Raw genomic sequence first — 27210 nt, 5'->3', positions numbered from 1 at the left:
TTCCTTCCAAAGCCTAGTTCTACCATACCCTTTCCCGTATTCTTTCTGAGATGGCTGTCCCAGGAAGGCAGAGAGTAATGAATAAGCAAACAAACCAGGAATTTATCCGTGATACAATCAAAGCCTCATTTTCACTCCATCTCTGTTAGTAATTTCTAATGTTGCATTTACTTTCCTTATTTACTTTACTTTCCCTTTTCCTTTTTTTTTGGCTGATGAAGCTTAAGTTTGTAATATTTCAAAATTAGTATAACTTGAAGAACTTGCCCTGGAGCAATAGTCAGTTCAGTGCCTACCACTGCCCATACATGTTTACATTTCCTTTCTCCTTGTATATTTATGTACCCTGATTACATCTCGTTCAGCCACTCACTGTTTCATATGTCTTAAGCAGTTTGCCTCCATCATTATGGCCACAAATTGCTGCAAGCTTGTAATCCCCTCCCCTATTTCCCACACATTTATCAATATATTGAGATGCACAATTGAGGGGGGTCCACAATCGAGAGGCTCCAGCATTGATATCCCTCTATCATTGACTATTTTCACTTTCTACTCTTGTTTCCTCAGTTTTTCAGTTTTCACAAAGCACACAGAGACAATTATTTTCCATTGCCACTGAGGCACTAAGAACCACCAGGTCAGGAGATGAAAGTAGGTCACAGTCACAACACGGTGTTCACTTGAAAACCATCTCCTAAGCCATGCTGAGATGTAAACACCCAAGGAAAGGCTCCACAAAGAGCTATTTTCTCCTCTTTGCCCCAGTGAGAAGCAGTAGGACTGACCTTGATGTGTCTGTTCATAGCAGTTGACTGTGCAGCCCGAACTAAACCCTCCAGTTCAGCACCACTGAAGTTTTTAGTCTCAACCGCCAGTTCTGCAATGTCCACATCTTCAGCCAGCAGCTGATGTTCTCGCATCCGCACCGTGTGGATATGAAGAATTTGAAATCGACCCTTCTCGTCCGGCAAACCTGAGATTTTAAACAGAACATGGGTCAACAAGCGCCCCAGCACTGCACCTGCAGCACCATCTCCTCTTCCCACTCCCAAAGGCTGTTTCTCTGCAAACTAGCATCACCCTCAAACCAGAGAAAGAAACAAGATGCAGTTTAACTTCTTCAGGGTTCACAAATCAAGGTGCTGCTGGCTGCAGCTTGCTTCCTCCATGATGTCCCACTCCCAGTAGCTTGTTTGCAGATACCCAGACCAGGAAACCTTTCTTAAAGCAAGGTAAAAGGTAAACCTTTTTTAAATGATAATCTCCCAGCTTGTACTTTATCAAGCTCCTTTGAAAAGCATATAGTGGAAGAGAAAGGAAATCCTTCTATTTAAAGAATGGATATCAAGTCAGTCTGGCAGAAAACCCATCACTTTCCAACGTATGTTCACAGCCTTTATCTGCCTTTATCAGGTTCTGTTGAATTGATCTAAATAAAGACTTGCCTTACCTGTAATGTTTTTAATTACCTTATTTTCAACTAAAGGTGCAGGTCTTACACCTGCAATAGCGTAACACTCCCCCAGGATAGCAGTAATGCCTGCTTCCAGGCGTCTGTTTTCTAGTGTAAGATTATTCAGATTGGTCATCATGATTACACTTCTTGATCACTAAAACACATCTCCCTTCCAAGTGTTTCCTTCAATTCCTTGAAGCTGTGTTAGTTTGGAAAAACTGTGCCTGGCTAATATTTGTCACTGCTAATCCCTTCTCATTACTGCCTATCTGCCTGACCTCTATTATTTCTCTAGGCACAGTTATACACTTATTTATCCTATTTTCTTTCTGGAAGAGGCACAAGTCTCTTCTTATATTACTAGTTCATCTACAAGAATGTCTTGATTCCATAGTCTCCTGCATATTTGAAACTATTCATGTTGTCTGTGCTCTACATGTTTTTAAATCACAGCTAGTGCTTCAGTTGCATCTCTTGTCCTTCCATTTTCCATGAGCTACTTGTACATAATACAGCCTGATATAAAGAGTTTCCTATAATATTCTACCGTGGCTTTAGAATTATCAGTTCTCAGTACCTGGGTTATCTCCGTGGCTGTTTCAGCAGCCATCAGCCTCACTTCCTCATTCCTGTTTTTGCCCCAAATTTTCCTTTTTCAGTTATCTCAAAAACTCTTTGCTGTTCTGGCTGTTCGAAAGAGTAAAGCTACCCTTTAATGATAGGAAAAAGGCCCCAGTGAGCTCTCAAGATTAAACCAAGAGATCAGATTTCAAGAATTTCCCAACAGTTCAGACCAGCACAGACAATTATAATCTCTTTTGCCTTCCTCTGCAGTAAAATACTGTATGATTTTTAGTGTTATCTGGACATTTTCATCTATTTCTCTGTAATTGAAATGACAAGGATGTTAACGATGCTCTTAGCCTTGACTGCTCTTTTCATAGAGTTCATTACGGTTTGATTTTTTTTTTTTATATATATTTGCACTACGCAGTGCCTGGCTCAGAGCACATTTTGTGATGTGTGTGTGCACATGTGCATGTGTGTGTGCAGCATTAGAGGAAACTGCTCTATAGGTTCCTCTAAACTAAACATCTGCACCTGCAGGCATGAATTTAATTTGATCCGGGCCTAATTTCTTACTAAATCCTACATTATCAGATATTCTATTATTAGATCTGGGAATGGTGCCAGGCAGCTATGTGCAATTACTAAAATCCTTCTCAGATGCTACTGAAGAATATTCATGTTTTCCAGCTCACTAGAGCAACTGGCTAAGAAGGCTCTTTGGGCTGCTTTTTGAACCAGTGATGCACGTCACTCAGACACACCAATTTCAGAAGATCTAGAATATTTATTTAGCAGTTGCAGTTACTGAAGTGAAAAATCACCTAATGCAAATAAAATGATCTGCATTTTCCATAAAACATCACAGAGGGAGCTGCATAAAGTTTAGCAGCTTGCTGTTCTGGTTTATGGTTCACACTAGGATAGATGTCTATTCAGCTGTTTTAACTACCCGTGAGTTTACGTACTGAGATACATTAGACTTCTTACCAATCTCCATTTTCACTTCCAGTCTCCCTGGTCTCAACAGAGCTTCATCAATTAGGTCAGGTCTGTTGGTCATTCCTACACATAAAGTTGAAACCAAAATAAGCATTAGCCAAGTCTACAAACAAGCTTACAAAGAGCTCCCAAATACAACCCATAAATTTAAGGAGAGACTCAGAAAGTCTCAGTAGAAATCAGGAGAGAAGATGGCATCTCCAGAAATGCTTGGAGTGTCATGCACTAAAGTAAAGTGTCAGCAGCAGGGATCAAAACACAGTTTAAGCACAGAGACTTCCATGGCTTTAAGAGTCATGACTATGGCAGGGATCACAGCAGATTGTCTCCTTCTTCAAGTCCTGCCTATTGCTAACAAGAAGGGCAAGAGCTGTGCACCAAGAGTCACCCGCTCCACGGGACAGAGAAAGCAAAGCTCAGGCCACGCAGAGTAAGGCTGTAGTGCATAACCACACTTGGAGCATTTAATTGAGCAGCTGCTGTCAGAGGCAATGCTCGAGATGCCAAGTGTTAGAGCAACAGTTATCTCAGTAGGGAGACACTGAGCACACAGTGCAGCACTGAGCGCAGAGAACAGGCTGCCAGATCTGAGCAGGGTGAGACGCCCTCCACAGGGCTCCTAGGAGCCAGGGGAGCCCCGGGACTTCACATGCTGACCCACCTATACACACAATTTCTTGCATATTTTTTTCAGCTATGAAACACTTCTCCCTCCCCCTTCAAATAAAAGCAATGATATCCACCTATTTTACACTTTGTTTTAAGTCTCTGACTGATGCTTGTCAAACAGTGCTCATTTGGATAAGCCTAAACATATTCAGTACCACTAATGATCATTTAGGTGACCTGCAGTGAGCAAAGTATCACTGGCTTTCCACCAGACCCTATAACAAGACAAACAGGACCACTGTACCGATGACTAGGATGTTATTGAGCTGCTCCACTCCATCAATTTTCGACAGCAACTGGTTTACAACGGTATCGTGGACGCCGGTGCTACCTGCCATGCTCCCTCTCTGCTTGCAGATTGCATCAATCTCATCAAAAATGATGATATGGACACCACTGTTTGCTCCGAGCTATGGGAGAGAAAAACACGTCAGGAATGGTACAAGTCTTCGCTGAAGACAATCCCAACAAAGCAACAGCTTCTCAACCAGATCAGCCAGGGAGATGCAAAACACTGGTATCTCAGTGTGTTTTTTAGTACCACGTGCTCTATATCAACTCCTTTTCCAGAATTATGAGATACTATTCTCCCAAACTGGGCACTTGGTAGGCTTTGTCCAGTTACAGGACTTTATAGTTGGCAATGATACGAGAAACAGGCTCAAGGGACTAGGCTGACCAACAGCACAGTCCCTAAGTTGGAGCCCAGATGGGGGTCAGTCTTGGCACCTAGAAAAGCCCTTTGAAAGGGAGACAAAGAACAAAACACATCTGTGCAGAGATGCACCCAAGGCAAGACATATCCCAAATCCCAATGCAAAGCTTGCCAGAGCAGCTTTGTTCTCAGCGTTTCTGAGGAGCCCATCAGGAACAGAACTGCTTATTTCCAGCTTCACTCAGAGGTGAAGCACTTGCAGCTGGCTAGAGAACAGGATACTTTCTGTGATGTCTACGTATTACGAAGCTCTTCCCCTTCATATTCCACTTCTGAAACGTCTTCTGCGGACGGTGGCGACCACGTCGACACAGGGTGAATGCCCTGTCCCTGGCACCGTGCCCCAGCACAAGTCATTACAACACCAACCTTTGCGAGACCTTTCTAATCTCTCCATTTGTCATCAGGACCATCTCCTCCAGCCAATATAAAGTCTATTTTAACAGGTGTGTTACTGCAGGGGAAAAGGAGTCACAGATTGCAGCTATATGGCAACAGGCAGAGGGAAAGAGATTGTTTATATCTCTATGGGTTCCCATGCGAAGCCAACTTAATGATTAACAAACCTTTCACAGAAGAAAATTAAGCAATTATCAAGCCACTATGAAAAGCTGCAATGTTGTTGGGACCAACTCAAATTAAGGAACACAATGTTCTTTGCTACTGCCTTCTGGAAAGGCCTCACTATTTGTAACTGCACCCTACCTGAAACTGTCCTGCTTTTTGTTTTTTTTTTTTTTTTTAAAAAAAAAAAAAAAAAAAAAAAAAAAGAAAGAAAGAAAATTGGAAAACTGTATCAAAATTAAGTGATCTACAGAAGAAAAAAAAATTACCCGGGTACACATAAAGATTATCTACACCTTCTAACTATAGTTGGCTATCCAAAGCCCAATGCTACACAGGCAAAAAAAATGGTAAAAGCAGAGTCGTCTCCACTTCCATTTTTGAAAATCCATATTCTGTAGCTTGAAGGCAACATTAGTTGTCTAATATTCGTTCATTTTCTGCTCATTTTTACTAGTTCTCCGCTGAGAAAAAATAGTGAAGTAGTGCTTACAATAATTAATGTAGTATAAATATAATCAGGTGCTTTACTATACTGACACTATAATTCCGCAAGTCAAAAACTTGAAAAATTTTATTTTATATATATTATACATATATACACACACACACGTAAATATAGAGGAAATACAAAAGTAAGCTATCACTCCCTTCACTATAGGATACCTTTTTCAGCTTCCTAGATTTTTTTTTTATTATTATTTTTCAATCTGACACTGTGTTAAAGTGTAGAACACTAATACTCATCAACTTGCACTAAGCAGCTACCATCACAAGCTGAGCAGTGACTCAGGTTTTTTCTCACACAAGTAGCAATTTCCCGATTATAAACTTCCTTTCTGGTCATTCTTTGCACACATGCATGCTGCCCGTGCTCTCTGCCTCTGTTCGCATTACCCTTCTCTGCTCCTCTTCTGCATCAGCAAAGAGCTTGCGGATGTTGGCCTCAGACTCGCCCACATATTTGTTGAGGATTTCTGGACCGTTGACCACCTTTGGCTCCCTGGCATTCAGCATCTTGCCAATCTGTCTGGCCATGAGCGTCTTACCGCAGCCTGGAGGTCCATACAGGAGAATCCCTTTCACGTGCTTGCAGCCTAGAACAAGAGAAATCCAGTTTAGAAAGCAGGCTAACACAGCAAGTGCAAGACAGGGAAGAGGGAAGTGCTCTTTGAAAGAGGTTGGTTTTTCCAGAGAACTTGCAGAGATTTGTATTAGCCTCAGCTCTGTTCAATGTCTTCATCGGGAAAATACAAACCCAGATTTGTCAGACAGCATCAACATCAATCCAATGTTTGCAAGGGCCAGCAAGGCACTGCAGACACTCTGAACGTCAAAGACACATTGGCAATTTAGGACGAGCATGTGCTAAATCTGGTTTACTTTTCTTCTTCTCCTACAGGGACATGCAGCCATATGAAGGTAGCCTTCCTTTTTCAGAGGTTTCGGCTGAGTTTTATTTTCAGGCATACAAGGAAAGAAAGCAGCAGCTCCTCAGAGCTACTCAGCTGGAGATGAACTCCCAGGGTAGGGTTAGATAAACCAGACTGACTCCTGAATCTGAAAGTGAGGGACACCTGTAACACTGCCCAACTTCTACTCTGCCTTTAACAAGCCCCATACGGAAAACACACTGCTCTAATCCCAAGATTTTAAGAAAAATATTTGGAAAATTGCAAAAGGCTGCATAAGAACCATTATAACTATTGAGGCCCAGAAAGTTTGACCTGTCAGTAGATAGAACTGAAAATCTTGAATTTATTCGAATAAAATTACTTTAACTGCCATGTATGAGCACTAATATTAAAATCCTCTCCTCTGGCAAAATGCAAGAGCCAGTGGATGCAGCCTAATGGGGGAGAGGCTCAAGTTTATGAGGCTCAAATATCCTAAGCTTACACGCAACTGCCGAAGGGTTCCTAAATGAAAATAGGGAAGACTTTCCTGGAGGATTAATGCAATTTTGCATACACAGCTTGTGAGTCCCACATGCATTTTATCAACCGGCTGAAAGTCCTTGTACCCAAATACCTTACACTCTTAGACAGGGCTGGCAGGTAGGGAGGTGGTGGTACAAGAATGTACCTGTGATGAAGTAGTTTTAGTTATTTAATATCAGGACACAGCAGCTACTTTGGTAATTTATTTCTTCCTACTTCATTTCAAGCACAGTAAGACATATTACTCCTGGCTCTACTCATCTCTTCCCCTTACCCACAGAAAAGCAAGATGTGCAGACAGCAAACTAGTCAGTCTATGAAGGCACAAGACCAGGGGATTAAAACTTTTACTTGGCTTCCCTCTCCTGCTGCACAAGGTAGGCACATATGTACAGCAGAAAGCAAGCGAGGAACACAAGGTAGCACACAAGTCTTCATCTTCCAGTCTAGTTATCTCTCAAGAAGAATCAGATCCACCTACAATCTTAAAATCCTTCTGGTGTTAACTGAGGGGAAAAAAAAAAAAGCTACATATTTGTGGAAATAGTTCCATGAAGTAGACAACATTCACACTGTTTATTTTAAGAGATTACATTTGCACTGATTGACTTTTTTAAGCATGTAAACCACACAACAAGAGTCCTGCAGTGCTCAAGAGATGCATCAACAGCAGCAAAATGAGGCCATCTGCGATGGGCCTGAGCTCAGGCTTGGAGGGCCCGAGCTTGCCTCCTAGCATCAACGTTTAATGAGCTTAGGCACATACAGTTACCCATCTGTCACTTGGAAAAAAATATTTTGAGAGAAACTTCTGGTTTCCAGCTTGTCTGAATCATCCTGTAAGTTCCTCCCCACTTGGGTGCCTCACTAGCCCCAGTCCTCACTGCTGCGGAGCCCTCAAGGCAAGATCCGCATTGAAGGAATTCGGACATTTCTCCTGTATGCACTTTGCTTTGACTCATTTCATTCCCAATCCCAAACAATAGAAATTTCACTCGGAATGAATGCTGAGTACAAATGACTTTCTATGATCTGCATGTGCTGCTCTCCCTTTGTGAGGTGATTCAGGATGGACTGAAATGAAGTTTCAAGAGCGAAGCAACGAGCTGCTCCTGGCCCCACCGAACCCTCAGGCCTGCCTCGGTAAGCAGCGCGATCAAGCTGCTCCTAGCCTCCTCTGCAGAGCACAGCCTTACCACAAAAGTAAAATTAAACCAACACACACAAGACAGGCAGTTTAGAAGAATTCATTAGTCAACTTTCAGGAATCCAGGAGCCAAAACACACGAACAAAATACACACTAATTTCACACACGAACGAATGGGGCAGAGATAAATTAAAAGCTGTTGCTGTCAAATCAGTGTCACCGGAGTTCTTGTTGAGGCGTTTTGGGGAGGAACCCGATCGCCTCTGTAGCCAAACAGCACAAAGGAGGATTTGGATGATGAGTGATACTTTGAAGGGAAATCCCGAGTACAGAAATGTGCTGATGCGCAGACAGCTCCTCTGTGCTCCGGCAAGAAAGGCCACGGAAAGGCGACCGGCAAGTCAGGACGCATACACAGCCAGGCCCGGGAGCAGCCCGAGACAGGCACAACACGGTGCTGCACAATTTCATTTTTTTCCTCTCATATCCTTTCCACAGAAAAGGAAAGAGACATAACTATAGGGAATGGTCTAATCCTACTTTTTCTAGTTTTCCTGCAACTAAAAGTTCTCTCCTAGGAGGAGTTATAACCTAGTTATACCTGCTAGAAGTTTCTCTTCTACAGCCCAAAGCAATGTGAACTTTTTGAAAAGCCCCAATACTCCTCTCATCCCTTCCCCTCGTCCCTCATGTGAATAAATAGGCTTAACAAAGCACTAGCACAAGGCACCTCAGCCTTTGGACAGATTTGTTTAAAAAGCCTTGCAGGATCTTCCCCTCTCTATACTCGAACCTAGCCTGAGAAAGTGTCATATCTCATCATGATAAGCCCAAAGCAGGGAAAAAAGATGAGCTGCTGAAAGGACAGAGGTTGTTGCAAGAAGAGCACAGAAGAAAAGGAGCTGGACAAAGCTACCTGCTGCTTCAGCTTCCTCCCTGCCAAGGTCCTTGCACTTTACTAGGCCATTAGCCTCTCATCCCACCAGAGCCGAAAGATCAACCGCAGGACACAGCAGGTGCCACATCCCAGAAACAGCTTGGCATCTAACTACCAGCCCTCACAAAGAGGAGTTCAGGCCACCACAGGGCAGGTCATGGGTAGTCTTCAGCAAGAGAGAGCACGCACCCGCGTTCCCCACCACCTGAACATCAAGGACGTTACAAACCATCCGCACTGGGACTTGGCCCAGCCTCAACGTGCACTGGACAGGGACAGCGTTGGGAAGGAGCCGAGCCGCAGGTGGCAAAGACCTTCTTGGAGCAAAGCCGCTGGTTCCTCTTAAAATAAAACTCCGGTCAAGATTTCCTTCACCTGGCTCGAGAAGTTTTCAGCACAAGCAGGACTTTAGTAATAGACAGGTGATGACAAACTACAAATGTTACGTCTCGAATCACAGCAGGATCCTCTGCACGGCACAGGAATTTTGATTAAGTTTATCTCCACTTTGCTGATTCCACCAGTACGGCCAAATGTCAATACTATTATGAGGCCATTACAAACACAGATGATCAGCGGTGCAGACATCTCTAACCTGTTCAGTCTCCAAATCAAAGGTCATTCCCGTAATGGGATACTTAATTATACAATTTAATGACATACGGTTAGAGGCTGAACAGGTACGTCAACAGGAACTGCAAAGCCTGTACAAAAAGCATTCTACACAAAATACTAGGGGAAAAAATCATGAAAACTGTTATGATGGCTAACAACTACTGCTATTAAAAGTCAAACACTTTTAAACCCGAATATCATTTCCCCAAAGACAAAATTAAGTTTGTTTGCTCTTTTCTCACTACTCGTCTCTTTGAAAGATCAGAAGGAATGTTTTAGTATAATAGGGATTTTCTACTTGAGAGGAGAATTCCCCTTTTAATTAAAAATCAAAGCATTTTGGTGTGATTGTATCATTCAGATGCACCTATCGGGAATCTACATTGATAGCAAAGTCCTGATCCTGAATACATCAGGGACAGATGCTGATCTCTGCACATTAAACTCCAAGAAGGTTTGAACATGAGTAGAATTCCTGGACTTTGCCTGTCACACAGGCGACATTTGCCATTAACAGAGGTAGGTGGAATTTTCCCCTCCTCTTAATCCATAAACCCACATTCTTCCAGCTGAGATCGCTGCCTGCAGTTTAACCTTCGTGTAGGACTTACTTCTGCTTTTAATCCATCGCTGGGACGAGCAAAGGGCTACCCTCTAAACAGAAGTTTTCATTTTAATTGGGCCTTCAACAGCCAAATGTCTGAGGCAACAAATGCTGCTCTATTCCAAAGAGAGGGTGACAAAGTAGGCTTCTTTCTAGACCCTGGAAACCATCTCCCAGCTTTCTCAGCATGTCATATAGAGATGAAAAATAAATAAGCACGCATGTGTAATGAAGCAATAATTAGATCAATGAAAACAGTGAACTATTTATCAGTTGCTGATGGAACTTGATAAAAAATGAAAATACACCAGCTCTCAAAAGGCGCCCAAAACAATGCCTTTGGCTACACAAACAAAATCATGACTATCAGGAAAGGGACTGCGATAAGAACGCACACAAAACAAACTGATCTCTAAAAGAAGCCATCAACGAAGCAAAACAAGAGCTAACACCTTTGCTTCTTAATAGAGTTACATAAATATAGCTAATGTAAGACGAAGATTATGCAGAATCGTCGGATGGACTGCCGAACGCGGCAGCTGATGTTTATAGTCATATCCCACCTGGGTGTTAATAGCCATAAATCTTCTCGGCATCCTCTACCTTTTGAAGTAAAGCTGGATCATTTCTGTGAACTCAACATAATGCAATTTGTAAATGTTTTATGGAATACTTATCCACAAAGCATTCCAGAGCAAACAGGTATGAGCATAACAGGGTCACTGCATGTCCCAGGGCCTGGTTTTCCAGCTAGAGCAAATTACGGCTGCCAAGGACTGGCAATGGCAGCTGCTCCAAGGACCTGACTGCGGCCACAGGAAGCAAGAGCAGAAGTCCCCACAGCCCAGGCCGTGATGGGGACGACCGGCCGGGTACATTGGAGCACACAAGTCCAGGACAAGCACCTGCTGGAAAGGTCTCTCTCTTCCCCACCTCCTACCACACAGCACAGACATCTCTTGAAAGACAGTTCCTACATGTGAAATAGCTACCAAGGGATTTCTCTCCCATGCCCATTTCTAGTTTCCCTTTCAACCTTCATATTCACGTTCCTGTGCTGAAAGAGCAAGTATTTTTCCTTCCTGGATAGGCAGAATTGTGCAGATCTCTCTCACCTCCTTCCCACTTCCAAGGGTGAAGATCCTCACATCGATTCACTTAGTAAATCTGCACATCATGAAACCACACCAGCTCCAAGGCCACTGACAGGCAGAACTGAACTCATTTGGAAACAACGTTATTTACAAGGTACAGGTTTCTAAGTCTGAAGACAAGAAAGAATGAAGAAAGAAGGTATGAAAGAAGGTAAGAAACTGAGATCTAGTCTTGAGAAGGCTGAACAGAAACACGATCAAACAAGTATGTAAAAAGCTTTTAAAAAACACAAACACTTCATTTATCTACAGTATAAACAACACAAACACTTTATGTGCAGTATAAACTGCTGCAGGACTGGGAATAAATATTTGGAATATTTTGACAGTAAAGATACTTTTAAGCAGCAGAATAAGTTGTCTTGGGACAACAGCTTCTTCTGGCATTTCTGTCAGCCAGTATAGACGGTAGATAATACATCTGACATTGAATTCTCACAGAAATTTTCCTGACTTGGGAATGGACTGGATGAAATCCTCTCCAACCTTATCTTTCTCTTACAGCATTTGAGTACTTCAAGAACATTCACATATTAACGTTAAGACAAGTGAATACTTCACCTATGGAGTGAAGACAAGAAAGAAAAAAAGATCTGAGTATCTGCCAAGCTGAATATTGAATCTGCGTTTGTCGATGCTTCACTGTTAGATAGAGAGCTGAACTTCTAATGTAGAGTCCCGGGAGCTCAGAGCACAGGTTAAGATGGTTACTGAGAACAAGAAATTGCCTTCCAAACACCCGATTTAATCATTTTTTGATGTTAACACAACAAGGAACACGACTTCCACCTCCATCTCTCATCAGAAGTGTGATCTGTAAGGCTAAACATTTTACTAGCTATTATTAAACTTAAACAAATTTTACATTTAAACAAGCATGCATACATGTGAAATCTACTTTTTTCGAAGTGGATGAAGCAGTAGAAAGGCTGTAAGATGTGTGAAGTTGATGTGTAAAACCTACGTATGTTAACATGTGCTTTGTTCAAGTAATTGGTGATAGTACAGCCTTAAAAGCTACCACCTTAAATTGGTCTATTATTTCTCTGCAGAACCATACAGGCCCAACGCACCCACGGATGTCATGCAGCTGCACGAGGGAAAGGAACGGGTCAAGAAAGGGAAATTTGCCCTTTCAAATTTCATATTACCAAAGCAGGAGGGAGCTCCTGCTCATTGAGGTTTAATGACTAACTGAGCCCAGTCTAAGATTTCTCCTCCTGGATAAACTGCACACAGAGGCATCTGAGTAGCATTTACATCCTTGGACGACACGGTTAACTGAAGTTGATTTATATGCTCCAAACCCCGAGCACTCCTTGGAAGTTAGATCAACCACACACAAATCGCAAGCAATTTCTGAAGGGTCTCTACAGCCTCTGTACAGTTACAGGACAGAAGTATTTACTGCACTCGGCATGGAGGCTGCGGCCTGTGAGCACGGGGCAAAACCCAGTCGGGGCTGAGCACCGGCAGCACCGTTCAGCAAGCGCATTCCTTCCTTTCCTTTCCTGATAAATTATGGAGAGGTGAACAGCTGTCACACTGACATTTCAGATCTGAAATATAGTTAAGAGCAAGTTATAACTAAGGCAAAGAAAATGAATGTCAGAAAGTTTTGTTTTTTCAAATTTCAGATAAGCTTTTTAGCCCTAGGGTTTATCGGAGAGCTAAAAAAGTCTGTTTGGACTCTTAACTTCTTACAAGAAAAATGTTTCTTTGTGCAGTATGTGCGTAAACACGCACAAGTGAGGGTATATCTATTTATGCAAATACCAGGGCACACCTTTGATTCATTGCTCAGGGTAATCAAAACATGAGAGGCTCTTCAGGCGTTTTTCTTCTCCTTGTATTAAGCAACAAGAGGAACCATCTGAGCACCACGACCTTGCGTGGTAGCCATCAGGCTTCCGGCCTTCACAGGAGGTACCTGTTGCTTCAAAAGGTCTAAATATTCCAAATAAAGAGTGCTGGTCTGTCTAAATGCCTGCTGGAAGGCACATTTCTGAACTGGACATAACATAGAGTCTATAGGCAAGAGAACAGCTTTTCTTTCCATAAATAACCCCATTTTTCTCACTGCAGAGTAGATAAATATTAGCAAAATTAAACATTTTACATTTTCAAACCAAGGCAGAGAAGGTGTGACTTGTTCACAGCCGCCATATTCAAGAGAACCAAGACCAGCCCACAAAAGGCTTTCGCCACTACATCGAAAGGAAGCAAAACGGCAGGAGAGACGGGCACTAATTGGTTTCGCCGCCAGCATTCCTTCAGTGTTTCTCCCCAAGTGCTTAACTCACTGTAAGAAAGGACCTAATTCACGTCCCAGGAAAGTTTATTTTGACACCACCAGCACAAGCACTGGGCACAAATATTCTGTTCAAAAGAAAAACCTGCTTTGCAATCAAAGTCTTCTTTGCTTTATTTCTGGGGAGAGGGCAGGTTGGTAGGCAAAGAAAAACAAAAATAATAATGAAACCTCCTGATCCAAAGTTTAAATACAAATCCAAGTAGACTGTATTTAGAAAAACAAAACTAGTTAAGACATTTATTTATAAAATAAGGTTGCAGTAGCTGTGTACCACTCACTAAAGGGTCCTTTTAAAAGTAACATTTATCTGTCTGCCAGCAAGGTACTGGGACTGTCGTACCTTCTTCCACCTTGCATTTATCTTCTGTGCTTTGTAACACAGACTCGTGCTGCCTGTGTATCCTCTCTAGCATTTCAAATGTGACCATACACAAATGACACAAGATATTCTATTTTTTGGGCTAATACCATGAAAAGGACGTATGTTTCTGGTACAATCACCAGAATAGATACTATATGCAACGCAAAATTATTAAACCCAGATGCTTTGATTTGTGCAGAGAACCCACTGCAGACAGGTCAGGAATGGGACCATTTAATCTCATTGCTATGAATAAATGAAATATTCAAGAGCATAGAAATTGTTGGGATTCCAATGGAAAAGAACTGAGTTAAACCATGTCATCTGCTCACATATTCCATCTGTGGTGCTGACATTCAAGCGCTTTCTCTGTCCCCCTTCTCTAGCCAAGTAACAGGAGCAGGGAAGGAATCTGGGGGCTTTGCTAGTCTACTGCATCCCTAAGCAAGTGCCATGTCACAGCATCATGAGGTCCTTGGCTGATATTAATCTTTCCAGACCAAAAAGTGTCCTGTATCCCGCACTCCACTACAGTGCCCTGCATCACACTCACCCATTTGCTCCACAATCTCCGGTGGAAAAACACGGGAAGCAAAAGCTCGTCGGAAAATGTCTGAGAATTCCTTGTCGAGGCCTCCAATGCCCATTTTCTCAAAATTCCAGTCTGGGTTGATGATTGACTGGCGGTTCTCCTTGGTCTTTGATTTACCTGGGAAAAACAAACAAACCAACAACCATTTCCACCAGCTCTACAGGGACAGTCCCGTGTCCACCTAACTCAACAGGCAGTTTTACACCCCAGTCAAGTGGATTCACTCCAAATGCAGTGGTGCACCAGACACTTCCCCTTACATTTTTCCTGGCCTTCCACTGTTCCTGTTCAGCAACAGAGCCAGATGTTGCCCTTACGTATTTCGCTTGTCCTGCATCCATCCCTGCCGCAGCTTTTCCAGACAGAAGAGACCTACCCAGTTACTAATTCCTTACCCAGCAGTTGCTCCACACCCGAGCATCTCTGTTGTTCTCCTGCAGTCTTCTCTGCTTCTCCTACCTCCTTTCAGAGAGGGGCAGGGCAGAACACACAGTGCAGTCTGCCTCCAACTGAATGCAGATGCACAATTACGCCCTGCTTTGTTCCAAACATTTTTAAGAAAATAACGCACGCCGATCTTAACAACTGTGCTTCCCAAGCCTCAAGGAGAGGGCTCAGACTGCTGAGCACGGGGCATAACCAGGATCTTGGCTCCGAACAGCAATCAGTTTTGACCAGTAAAGAGTGTTTTCCTTTCACGCATCACTTTACTGAATTTCCTCTACTACTTTATTTCCTACTCACTTAGCCCCATAAGGGCAAGTTCTATCTCTTCATTATCCAGACTTTTTATACAGGTTATTCAATAATTATAACAAAAAGCAAAGGCCCTGGCAGAGGCTCATGCTGAACTCCACTGGAACTGATATTTTCTTCTACCCTTTCATCATTCATCCAATCTTGCAGGGACCTTCTCTCTGACACATCTCTGCTAAGTTTCTTTTTAAAGAAACTCTGAAAAGGAGCTTTGCTGGAAGAGCTTTGAAAAAATAGGCAGACTAGGTCAGCCACCATCCTCGAGCTTTTTGAGTCTTGTAACGAACCTCCAGGAGGATCTAGGACTTCTCTTACCGATGACACGCTGACCTTTCCCAATGTATCATCTTTACACAAATATCCACTAATTTGATTCCTTCCTACAGTTTCTGCCGATTTGTTCGGTATTTCAGGTTTAAAGACCTGTAGCTCCCCAGACCTCTGACTTCTTTTTAAAACTTAACATTTGCCAGCCTCTGATACCAGAGCAATTTAAACAAGCTGATAAATCAGTATTATGGGGCCATTTATGTCATCCTTCAGTTCCTTTATGAGTCAGGTGAATAAAGGCCAGTCTGACAAACTACCACTGCTCTTTTTGCTACTTATTCCATAACCTCTTCTGCAGCTATTTGCAACTAGGCCAGACCCCCTAAGCACAGGCTTTGTATTCGCTATGCAATAGGGTAATAGTCTCCCTTTCTCTTCTGTTGACAAAGTTTTCATCTTTGAGAGCTCCAAGCTCCCTTTTCATTGGAGCCTGAATGAAATCACTGCATTTGGGAGGCAGGCGGTAAGAACAATACAGCTGCAACAGCAGCAGAGCCACGGAGCCCCCCTAATGCATTTGGGAATTTATAAACAAGCACCAACACTCGTATTGCTCAGGTCAACACTTCCGAAGGGCTTTTAGCAAATCACTTTACAGGGCTAATAGAGAAACTAGTAATAATATAAAAACCTGGAAAGGAAGCAAAGATCCTCAAGCTATTCCTCAGTTCTCGCTGAAATTGGACATTTCAGGCTTTCTTATTCACCCAGTTCTTTACAAGATTGTAATAACTGAATAATAAGTTCTTCATAAACTGCATTTGATTGCTGTTAATCTTGACCTATAGACATCTCAACTCAATATTTTAATTCCACGTGTGACAAACCAAACAAGAACACGTCCCTAACTATCATGATAGTGACAATGTGGTGCTTTGTATAATATAATACCATATAGGGCAGCAGGGAGCATGATTCACTAATTATTGGGTATTTATTATCTCATGGCTCTGCCGCAATGTTTAATGTTTTTCTTCCTCTAGAACTTAGCCTATGTCCCCCCCTTCTGGCTGAAACTGATAACAATAAAATTCAGATTCCACTAAAACCTTATTCACGGGTTTTAATACATCATTTCAGGCTCAAGAGAAGAAACAGAACTGGCATTATTTTTTAATGATCCCAATTCTTCTTCTACTGAGGAAAATAAAGGCCCGTTATTGAAGGTACAGCTCAGCGGCACTTGGCTTGACTTTTATCTTCCCTCTCAAAAATCTAATTACTCACAACTTTGCAATTCTCCAGAGACTAACAAAGCACACAAAGCAATTCTGCCTCAGATCGGTAAGGAGATTAAATAAAGTACCAATCTAACAGAAGGAAATTGAGGCATAAGCAGCTCTTTGGTCTTGTCTGCAGGCAACGAAGTAGAAGCGCAGTGAAGGATTCCTACTCCCACTCAATTGCCTCTCCCCAAGGACCATTCTTCATACCTAGCCATGCTAGGAGGAAGATCACAGGTCATTACATGGCTTTGAACACTAACCTAGTAAATATCACTGCTTCCTCTGAGGCAGTAAATTGGATTATGTTAATACCCACCTCAAGCTGTCCTATCAAAGGGCTATAATCACCCTCCTGCAAACTTCATTCTGTGCTCTTAAAAAAAAGAGCATCCTAATTAATGTGCTTAATGACAGTGTCATCCACAAGCAAATGTGCCTGTTCTGCAGGACAGCCACACGGCTGCACAGGCAAGTGCAGGGCAGTGCTCTCCCTGCCCACATTGTTGTCCAGCCACTACCACTCATGTTGCAGCCCTACAGGAACGTATCAGAGAGCCCTTTTCAACCTGTACAGCAGTTTTCTACCTAAACGAATACGTGGAGGATGCATCAACTCTTCTCCGATTTGTTTGCTATTAAAATTCATGCATGAAGATTTTGCTGAGGATTTAGATAGCTTTTCTTTACAAAACAGACTGTAGTTTTGCTAATAACCTCATTGCATGAAAAGTAAATGCAAACACACAGAGTAATGTAATGCTCTGCACTGAATTTTGCAACTAGCATCAGCTTCTGAAGAGCAGGACTTGCCTAAGATAAGAAAACCAAAGTATTCTTCACACACTGTTCTCTAATCCATCAGGTTAGAGACATGGTATTAAAGAGGGGATTCTCAAAAGCTTTGCAGTTGTTTTGCAAATTTGACTAACATATCAGAAGAGTTCTTCTCACCTTCCCATTCCTCTGCTGTTTGAATTAAAGAGGTATTGGTTTATTACTCTCCCTGAAAATATCATTCCTTGATGTAGAGTTAAAACATTTCCAGGAGCTGTTGTCTTTGGCTGGAACGACTGGCCAATGCCTCCTGAATCCAGGTGCACGAGCACAGCGTGACTAGGCGACCTTCTCTACTCGCATAACTCCTCTTGGTATGGTGAGCGCCTTGGAGAGACTGACATTTCTTCCTCCTGTCTTCTCCCCTTGTATTTTAGATAGACTGTGGTAATAAACATGATATGAAGGCCCACCAATTAGCTTGTGTACATATGCCTGTGGTGAAACTGTATACTTGCACGATACAGGGATGTCTATAGAGTCTGTGGTTAGAAGAAGCAACGCTTGAAGGAGAGCTATCTTCTTAGGGCTGCAGCTTAAGACTCTCGAACATGCAGCACCTGCTTTCTACAGGGTTTGTGAAAGGGTCTTAAGAGACCAAGCCCAGACATCTGCTAGTTTAATCAAATACTTGGGAAAAATTAAGGGATGTCGTTCTCAGTCAACTTGGTCAGATGATATGACTGGCAAAACAAACTTGGAAGCAGACATGTCCTTGAGACTTGAAAAAGTAGCAAACTTGGGGCTCTCTTTTTCATCTCCCTTGGGATATAGCAGCACTTACCAATCAGATTGAGAGAAGAGTTCTCAGCTTTCTCAAAGGCAACTTGACTGTTCCCAAGAATCAGACCAACCTCAATCTGCAAAAGGGAGAAAAACAAATAGTTAAATCCAACTATTAGGCTCAACTTCACATTCCTCTTTGGATATTTCCATCACACCTCTGAAAGCCAGCAACAGAGGCAAAAGCTCCACAACTGAACTCACTGGTAGGAACGTGAAACATCAACACCTCCTCTAACACTAATTTTGCTATCAATCGCATGACACTGAATTCACTTGATTATACCTATAAAACTCCTGTTATAATAAGCTGGGCTTTTGTCAAGCTATTTGTTTAGTTTAAAACCAAGCATTTTATTTCAGCAAGATTAACAAATGGAGATGAAAAAATGCTTCTATAGAAGGAAAAACAACAACTGGACATATCTTGAGGACAGAAGGTGTCAAAAGAGACTGTTTCCAGGAACAAGTGCATAAAATCCAAACACCATTTATGTATCCGAGTCCCACCTCTGCACTCCAGTGTGTGCAACTTTAAGCTCTCAGATCTATAAGCACAGGAGACTTTATTTAACCAAAAATACTGCTCCTGATCTCCTCCAAGGCACAACCAGCACAAATGCACAGCTTCTGCAAATGCAAGTAACCTAAGTTCCTCCTCATAACAACATCTGATGAGTAGTTGAGTCTCTGCTGTTCCTACAGAATGAACATGAATTCCTTGGCCCCCACCTTCTGCTTTTTGCCTGCTCCACTCTCTCCTTTGAGGATGCTGGGATCCATAGCTTCCATGTCCTTTACCAGCAGGCCAAAGAGTTTGTCATTAAAACTGAAGACAAGCTGTGAAAAGAAGCAGCAAAAAGGGGATTTTAACTCATTAAAAAGACAAAAAGGATTCTAACAAGGCTAATCAAATTTGAAGAGAGAGAAGTCCAAAGAGTCTTAGGATTACCACCTAAGGTTCATAGAACTTCTCCCTGTGAAGGTCTAGTATACTAAGGACATCCCTTCCACAGCTCATACTTCACTGCAACAGGGCAAGAGTAGCCCAGCCTTAAGTGAAGGTGGAAAATTCAAGGAGTAGCTTCCTTCCATTGAATGTTTTTCTCTCTCCTCCTTTTTCCCTCTGGGAGGATGTTCTGCAACATCTCTTGATGCTTTAAACCCTGGTGTTAGGCCAGGAGAGCAACTTAGATCAAGCCTTTTTGATGTTTTGGTTTAATAGTGATACCTCAAAAGTCGTTCTGGAGCAGATAGCAGGGAGAAAGAACAAACACTATCAAAAGGAGGGTCCCACCTTGCAGAAGAAGGGGCTTTGCCTTTGCAGCGCCTTTCCTTCAAAATTACATTTGCCACTGATTTAAGATTCAGGCCCGGCATGCTGTAAACACCCCGAAGGACAGGCCAGTCTGTGCTCAGAATGTCACATGTCAGACATTTTCACAATAATTCTTTGGGACATAAACCCACCGGTTGTGGAGCTGAAATGCCCAGTTACAGGGACACCAGCTTTCAGAAACCTTTAAGCAAAATGCGTTGTGTCTAATTTACAACTGGAGCCAACAAAGTAGTAATAAACGTTTGCAGCAGTACACACTTCACATGAAAGGGGCTACTGAAAACTAATTAAAACAGTGTTTATAGTTTTATATAGAAGGAATACAAAGTTACTTGTCAAAAGGTTCTGGATGCTGCTCCATTTATATTCAACCAGGCTGAGATGGAGAAATATCCCAAGTTTCTTAAACTTAAGGATTTTCTGCACAAAGATATATTTCTTTAGCTAAGGAAAAAGTAGATTTTAAACCACTCTGTTCATGCTCTCAGTTAATGTCATGAGAGTTCAACTATTCCTAAAGAAACTGTCCACAGATTAAGTGATTTCTGTCTATAAGCCATCCTCTGCGGCATTAAGTACTGTTTGGTATTTCGCAGCACTGCATACACCAGCACACACAGCTATTTGCAAGGCTAAAAGAGTCTTTTTATGGCTAAAAGAATCTCACCTGCTGCCCTATGGAGAAAGCTTGGCTGTTGAACTGCTGGATAAATTCAGCAGCCATTTTGTCTGTGTCGTAGGGGTTTGAGTCAATGTTCTTCTTCTGCAGAAAATCTATCTCGATCGTCATCGTGCCGATACACTGCTTCGCCTTGTCGAAAGTGTATAAAGAAACTGTTAAAAAAAAAAAAAGCAGCACATTTCAGCACAGCAAGATCTTCACACAAACTATTAAATAGGCTGTAAGTTTGCCATTGCATGTTTCTTCCAGTTATATGGGATTTCTCACTTGTCAGATGTTAATGTTACTCAAAATTTTTAAAAAAATTCTTCTAATAAGTAGAAATATCAACTACCTGAAATACATGATTATGTAAATTAAATACCTATTTTTTTCAAATCTATTATTTCTGACAGAGATCCTCATTTCTTTTTCATGGTACAGCAGAAAATGGATACAAAAGTATCTCCACTGAAAATCCTGCATTTCTTTAAAACCTCTAAATGCTCTCAAAACAGTTTCAGCACTGTAGGAGTTTGGAGATGAGGATGATGAGGACCCATATAGCTGGATCCTCTGGGTAGATAATGGGTAGTTCTGCTACCACGATGGCTACACGGATGGCCTAAACAGGATGTGAAGGGCACATCTTCAGAAGGCCCAAGAGGAAGCAGCAAGAGGAGTCGACCCTTCCACAAGCCAGAAAGAGGCATCAACTACCTCTCTGGCACCAGGAATCAGCCTGCACCACAGAAGTGCTCTGAGCACTTCTCATCATGTCTCAGCACACTTCCAGTGATGCAGAATCAAAAAGGGAGGAAAAAAAGCAACAAGGCATTGAAGGTGCCATGTGTACTCGAGCCCAACTGTGCTCAGATGACACCATGCCAAAAACAGTAGGGCACTCGGGGCTGTTGGAGCTGGAGAAAGGAGGCTACAGAGGAGAACGTGCTTCACATCTGCAGGGCTTCAGGACAGTTGATTGGAAGGACAGGGTAAAACATAGCAGAGAATCTTAATATCTAGCAGGTCCAGACTGCAGCAAAGGACAGAAGCAGACATTTCTCTGGGACACTAAGACATCTTCCAGGTTTGCCTTGAATCTAGAGAAAGACTTATCTGATGCAGACGTCACAGCTAAAGACGTGGTCACAGGAGGTGAATAAGGGAAACGCACTTCCCCCAGAGCCTGCTATTTACTATCAACTTTCTTGGCTGTGAAAAGGCTCCAGAGTAAACTTGCAAACTCCTGGGAAGATGCTAAGCTGACAAAAGCATCCACTGAAGAGAAGCATCAGCTACAAGAACAGATTAATTCAGGTAAGAGGAATGAAAAGAGCCCATCACTTGTCTAAGATGATACTGGAAGTATGTTCATGATAATACACAGACTTACAGTCCTTACTTGTATAAGAACAGGCAACTTAGAAACAAACTGTTATAGAAAGAGACCGGGATGAAGAAGAAACAGCACCAGTCCCTTAACTGAGGAACATTAACTGGTTCTTTTGAATTGTGACATGGCACCAGGAGTAACACAGCACTCAGAGCTGATGAGTGAGGGACACTGGCCCTGCAAGGCCGTAACAGGACTCCGAGCCTTACAGCTCACCTCAGAGCACTTCCTTTGTTTTCATTCCTTAATCTCAAGGCTTTGCCAAAAAGAAGTATCCAGAAAGAGCATTAGCCCCTGCCCACAGACACCTCACAGAACAGGAGGATTCCACAAGGCTCTTTACATCCAGGTGCAAGTGCTGGATATATCTGGTGCAGAGGCGGGTAATAACCGTCCGCCCTGCATGTGCCCCGGGATGCAGCGCTCTGCAGCAGCTCCAGAGCCAGCAGCTCCCACAGGTTCCAGCAGCTTCAGAGCTGGAACCCGTGAGGAGGGCGAGAAGGCAGCAGAGCAGCGACGTCCTGCTGCTGAGCACGGCCCAAGGGCCCATAAAGCTGGACTGCCTTAAAGGGCAAGAGGACAACATCACTTGGAAGCCCCCAGCCCCAGATCGCCTTCCATGGAGTTATGAGTTTGACCCCCCTGCAAAGCCTTACGCATTTGGGGCCTGACAGAACTGAGCTTCATGCTACCATTAAGGAAAGAACTGCAAACTGCTCTTTAAGATGACATTTAAAACATAGTTTTTATGTTATGAGAGGAACAAGACAAAAAAAAGAGGAGTCTTGGTAAGTCACCAGCTTTATGGCTATTTCTCTCCACCTGTAGCATAGCTTTACTAAGTCTTTCTACTCCCAAGGGAGTCATATGATGTTTAGTCACTCTGCAGGAAATTGCAGCAATTTCTTTTTTCATACATATTCCCCCACACTCGCTAAGTTTGCAGTAGGATGTAGTACAAGTATGATGAGAAATCTGCTCTGACAACTCAATATTAGTGTTTATTTAAAAAAAAAAAAAAGAAAAAAGAAAAATAGTAGTACAAAACCCAGGTCTGTAAACCAGCTGCCCCATGGAGGCCTTCCTGCAGTGGAAGCTGCTGCCAGCAGTTTGGTCAATACTTGAAAAGCTGCAGACAGAGCAAAGAGCAGCTCCTAAAGCTGAGAGCCACAGCCTCTCTGGGCAGTCTGTGCCAGGGCTCTGGCACCCTCACTCTCTAGAAATGTTTCCCTAAGCTCCTGTGGAACTTCTGGTCCTTCAGTTTGTGGCCATTTCCTCTAGTCCTGTCGCTGGCCACCACTGAAAGAGACCGACCCCTCCTCCTCACCGCCTCCCTTGAGGTATCTATAGGCACTGATCAGGTCCCCCCCTCAGCCTTCTCTTCTCCAGGCTGAACAGGCCCAGCTCCCTCAGCCTTTGCCCATAGGACAGATATTCCAAGGCCCCTGATCATCCTCATAGCCCTGCGCTGGACTCTCTCCAGCAGCTCCACATCCCTCATGTCCTGGGGAGCCCAGAGCTGGACACAGTCTCCAGAGCTGAGTACAGGGTGAGGATCCCCTCCCTCGAGAGCCATTTTGATTCCACTTCAGTCTGGACACACGGGAACCAGCTTTTATAAACATACATCATGACCACGCTGCTGTCTGACTGACCTTCGATTTCTTGTCCAATGGAAAGTCCAGCCCATTTTCGCTGTAAAACAAAGAGAAAAGGTTTCACAAAGCCTGTTCTTCATGAAAAGCAGAGCCTGCTTGAGAGATAACAGCCTCATTTAGATAACCAAGCCTCTCTGCCAGAGGCTTGGCAGAATAAGGCCCTACAAAACTCTACAAAACGAAAGATTCCCCAATTGCTCAAAGTATCATCATGACAATTCATGTTCAACACCTGGTAATTCAGTGACCAATTTTGGAATCACAGCCCACATCCTACACTAAAGACAGGGTTACGTTCATTAAAGCAGACCTGACATTCACATTGTTGGCCAACCTGCCATGTACACAGCAGACGTCGCTGTACTGGACATTTTGGGGCCATTCTGCTCATTTCTCAGTCAAGCCCAGGGGCTGACCATGTAGATGTGGTCCATGAGGCAGGAAAAGCTCTGCCCTCCATGACCATTTTAGAAGTTTACAGGTAAAAATGATTGCAGGAATTTGTTACAATATGAACAATTACAGATCTCCCAAAGAACTAGAAAGAACTCTTTACATCTCTCCTTGCACATTCTGTCTTTAAAAAAAGGTTTGTGCAGCACAAAACCACAAGAGAAAAATATTGAATCATTTTCAAATCTATGTGCCATGAAAAATCTATAACTTCTTTTAGACCAAAACTTCTGGCTTGATTATTGATCTCCTTCTAATGCTTCTTGTGCTAAAGATTGGCTATTACCTGTACAGTCCACATTTCTGGCTACTCAAAAGTCATGGTCACTTCCACACTCTGTACTAAAAAAATAGGACCTCCTACTTTGAAATGGCTTGTGAGTCATCACAAAATATGTTTAACAGCCAAGCCCTCCCTCCCCCAGAATAACTGCAATACACAAAAATGGCCCTTCGCGCTGACACTGGGAATGTCATTTGCTTGATAGCTTCATTCTGGGTTTCATTCATTAGATTACAGCTCTTTCTCTCAAACCTATTTCAAAAATCAGAGTAATAGCAAAAGCATGTAACATTTACAGAAACAAGAAACAGCATTTAGTAAGATAATATGCAGCTTGTAAGAACAAGAGGCAAGAAGGAGAGGCACAAATCATGAGATATTATTAGGATCACTACGCAGAGGTCTAGTGACACCTCATTTGAAATACTATATTTTATGGCCATTTACGTTTGGGTTTTTATGCTTCCATATTTAATCCCATGCTGCAGCACCTTTGGTCTTTCATCCTCTGCAGTGTATGAACATCTTGGGGTCTTTAACGCTAAGAGCAAAATTATCACAGAATGATGGCAGTAAAGAATTTAATATACATAAGCAATGTAGAATAGAAGTTCTCAGTACTGGGTCTTAGTTTTTGCAAACTGTCTGCTACGTGACTGTCCACAATTGGTGGAGATGGGAGTTGACAGAAATATATACATTTTGCCTAATTCTGGATGTGGTCATCAAAGACTTCAGGAAATACTGGAAGTCTAAATCTAAGCATCAGGAATACTCAAAGTATCCATCCATCAACAAGTGTAGAACTATCAGTCACATTTTAAGGATATGCAAATTATCTCAATTCTTAGCAGAAGTGTTTCTTACAGCTACAAAAACTACTGGAATCTAGAAAAAAAAAAAATCAACCCTAGATAATGAACTCACCTACTTTCAACCTGCATTGCCAATATCTTGTATTGGAAATTTACTTGATCACTTTTAGCATCATAAATCATTACTGGACATATGGCAACGTTCTAGTCACCCACTCGTCCGGACAAATCTGAATTGGAACATCATGTCAAAAAGCAAAAAATGGATTTTGGGGCCTAGGCCAAGTCATCTGTTGTGGAAGAAAAAAAAGTCTTGCACTTGCAGCACTGAGACTCGACCAGTTACTGGCAGGGAAATGTGAAAGCATTAAATCAATTACCATGATTGTTGCTGCTATACGTTACGCAACCGAGTCTGTCAGTTAGAGGCTACATGTCTCCAGATTCACTTCTCTGCAACTGCATCAATTATTTATTCCAACCATCATTTAAAATGAAGTAACTTGAGTCGATAAATTAAGAAAGAGGAGACAACTCAAACCGATTTTATGCATTTCATTGCACTTTTCATCTGGAAATACAAGCAATGACTGCACACAATCAATACCATTTCCTGCATGTCTTGGAAAGTGCAACATGGGAAAAAAAAACCTCTTACAGCCCAGGGAAAACAGAGGTCGATAACAATTCACAGCAAAACAGATACTGCTTGGACTTTTTTTTTTTTTTTAAGAGTTTGTTGCTTGTGTTTATTTTAAAGGTTAGTGCAAATGTTTTGTAGTATATTTAAGCTCACAAAGATCAAAAAAATAAAAGAAAGTTTGCTCCAGCTATAGTACATGTCTCTACAAAATTCTCACATCAAAATCAAGTTTGCAGAATATTTTAAATGGGCCAGATAGGACAGTTATTGTCAATATCGATCTCAAAACACATCTTGGGTTATTCCACAGCAAAATGGTAACTCAAACTGCACAGTACCTGGGGCAAGCTGAACGCGATGCTGCCAGGAACAACTGAGGGATGGGTTCTCAGTGTAAAAATGTATTTGTGGTTGGGAGAAGTCTTCACAACAACATGCCTAGAAGAGAAAACAGTATTTTGGTTCAAAACACCCCTAGAAGAACTTCAGGTTGTCCCCAGCACTATGGGAATTCAAAAGGAACAAGTCAGCTTACATTCTGACCCTATAAAGGGGGAGAAAAGGAAAAAAAGGTTTAAATCTACACTATGATTCAGGAGCACATCAGTCTTCTTCAGGAGTCCCACATCTTCAGTGATGAAATATTATCTCAAAGCTCAGCCACAAGCATTTTAGTAATACTTATTATTTAAAACCATCATCTTTATCTCAGGAATTGCACCATAAAAACTTGACCAAACCAAACTATAACCACAAAAATCAAGGTTTCCATATCTTAGACAGAACCACTGTTACATCTTAAGCTGCTAACATCAAGGCAACGATATTTTACCAAAATCTATGTAATTACACCATTTGAGATTTTAATATGAGAGAGAGGCAAAGCCTATGAAAGGATCACAGTATGTTGTCAGAAATTTGATCATAGATGAAAAGAAATGACCGAATTTCTGAACAAGAAGCCAGATCACACATGGTGTGATCACACATGATCACACATCACAGCCCAGGCTGCCCAGGGAGGCTGCGGAGGCTCCTGCTCTGGAGACCTCCCAAACCCGCCGGGATGCGCCCGGGTGCCCCGTGCTCGGGGTGTCCCTGTGGAGCAGGGCTGCACTGGGTGAGCTCTAGGGGTGCCTGCCAACCTCGGCCATTCCGAGGTTTGTTCTGGCCTTATATCATCTGTTAGGTGCTTACAGTTCTCCAAACATAGGGATGTGCAGCCCTCCTTTTCCATCTCCTGCTCCAGAGGCAAATCCGAGGTTCTGCGATCTATGTGGCCACCGACTCCTGTGGTTCACACTGACCTGTGACACCTCTCGCACCAACTCTGCTCCCCAGTGCGAAGCAGGGTCAGGCAAACAGATCCAACAGTGGCAGCCCACACGCCCG

General features: G+C 42.5%; 1 protein-coding gene across 2 annotated transcripts in view; it reads right to left on the bottom strand.

The window, feature by feature from the left end:
* The window catches only part of NSF (N-ethylmaleimide sensitive factor, vesicle fusing ATPase), a 62860-nt gene that overhangs the window by 20197 nt on the left and 15453 nt on the right, over positions 1–27210 (bottom strand). For both annotated transcript variants that reach the window (XM_026043690.1, XM_026043691.1), the window contains exons 3-12: positions 26157–26256; positions 23622–23661; positions 20577–20743; positions 19303–19410; positions 18572–18647; positions 14603–14758; positions 5874–6073; positions 3942–4107; positions 3017–3091; positions 789–976 (exon numbers count right to left, since the gene is read on the bottom strand). In XM_026043690.1, the coding sequence (XP_025899475.1) occupies positions 789–976; positions 3017–3091; positions 3942–4107; positions 5874–6073; positions 14603–14758; positions 18572–18647; positions 19303–19410; positions 20577–20743; positions 23622–23661; positions 26157–26256 (1276 nt within the window). The remainder of the gene's footprint in view (positions 1–788; positions 977–3016; positions 3092–3941; positions 4108–5873; positions 6074–14602; positions 14759–18571; positions 18648–19302; positions 19411–20576; positions 20744–23621; positions 23662–26156; positions 26257–27210) is intronic.

This window comes from Nothoprocta perdicaria, unplaced genomic scaffold, assembly GCF_003342845.1.
Source record: "Nothoprocta perdicaria isolate Ctin4 unplaced genomic scaffold, notPer1 scaffold_336, whole genome shotgun sequence".
Taxonomy (NCBI): domain Eukaryota; kingdom Metazoa; phylum Chordata; class Aves; order Tinamiformes; family Tinamidae; genus Nothoprocta; species Nothoprocta perdicaria.
This window is presented reverse-complemented; position numbering and strand designations above follow the sequence as displayed.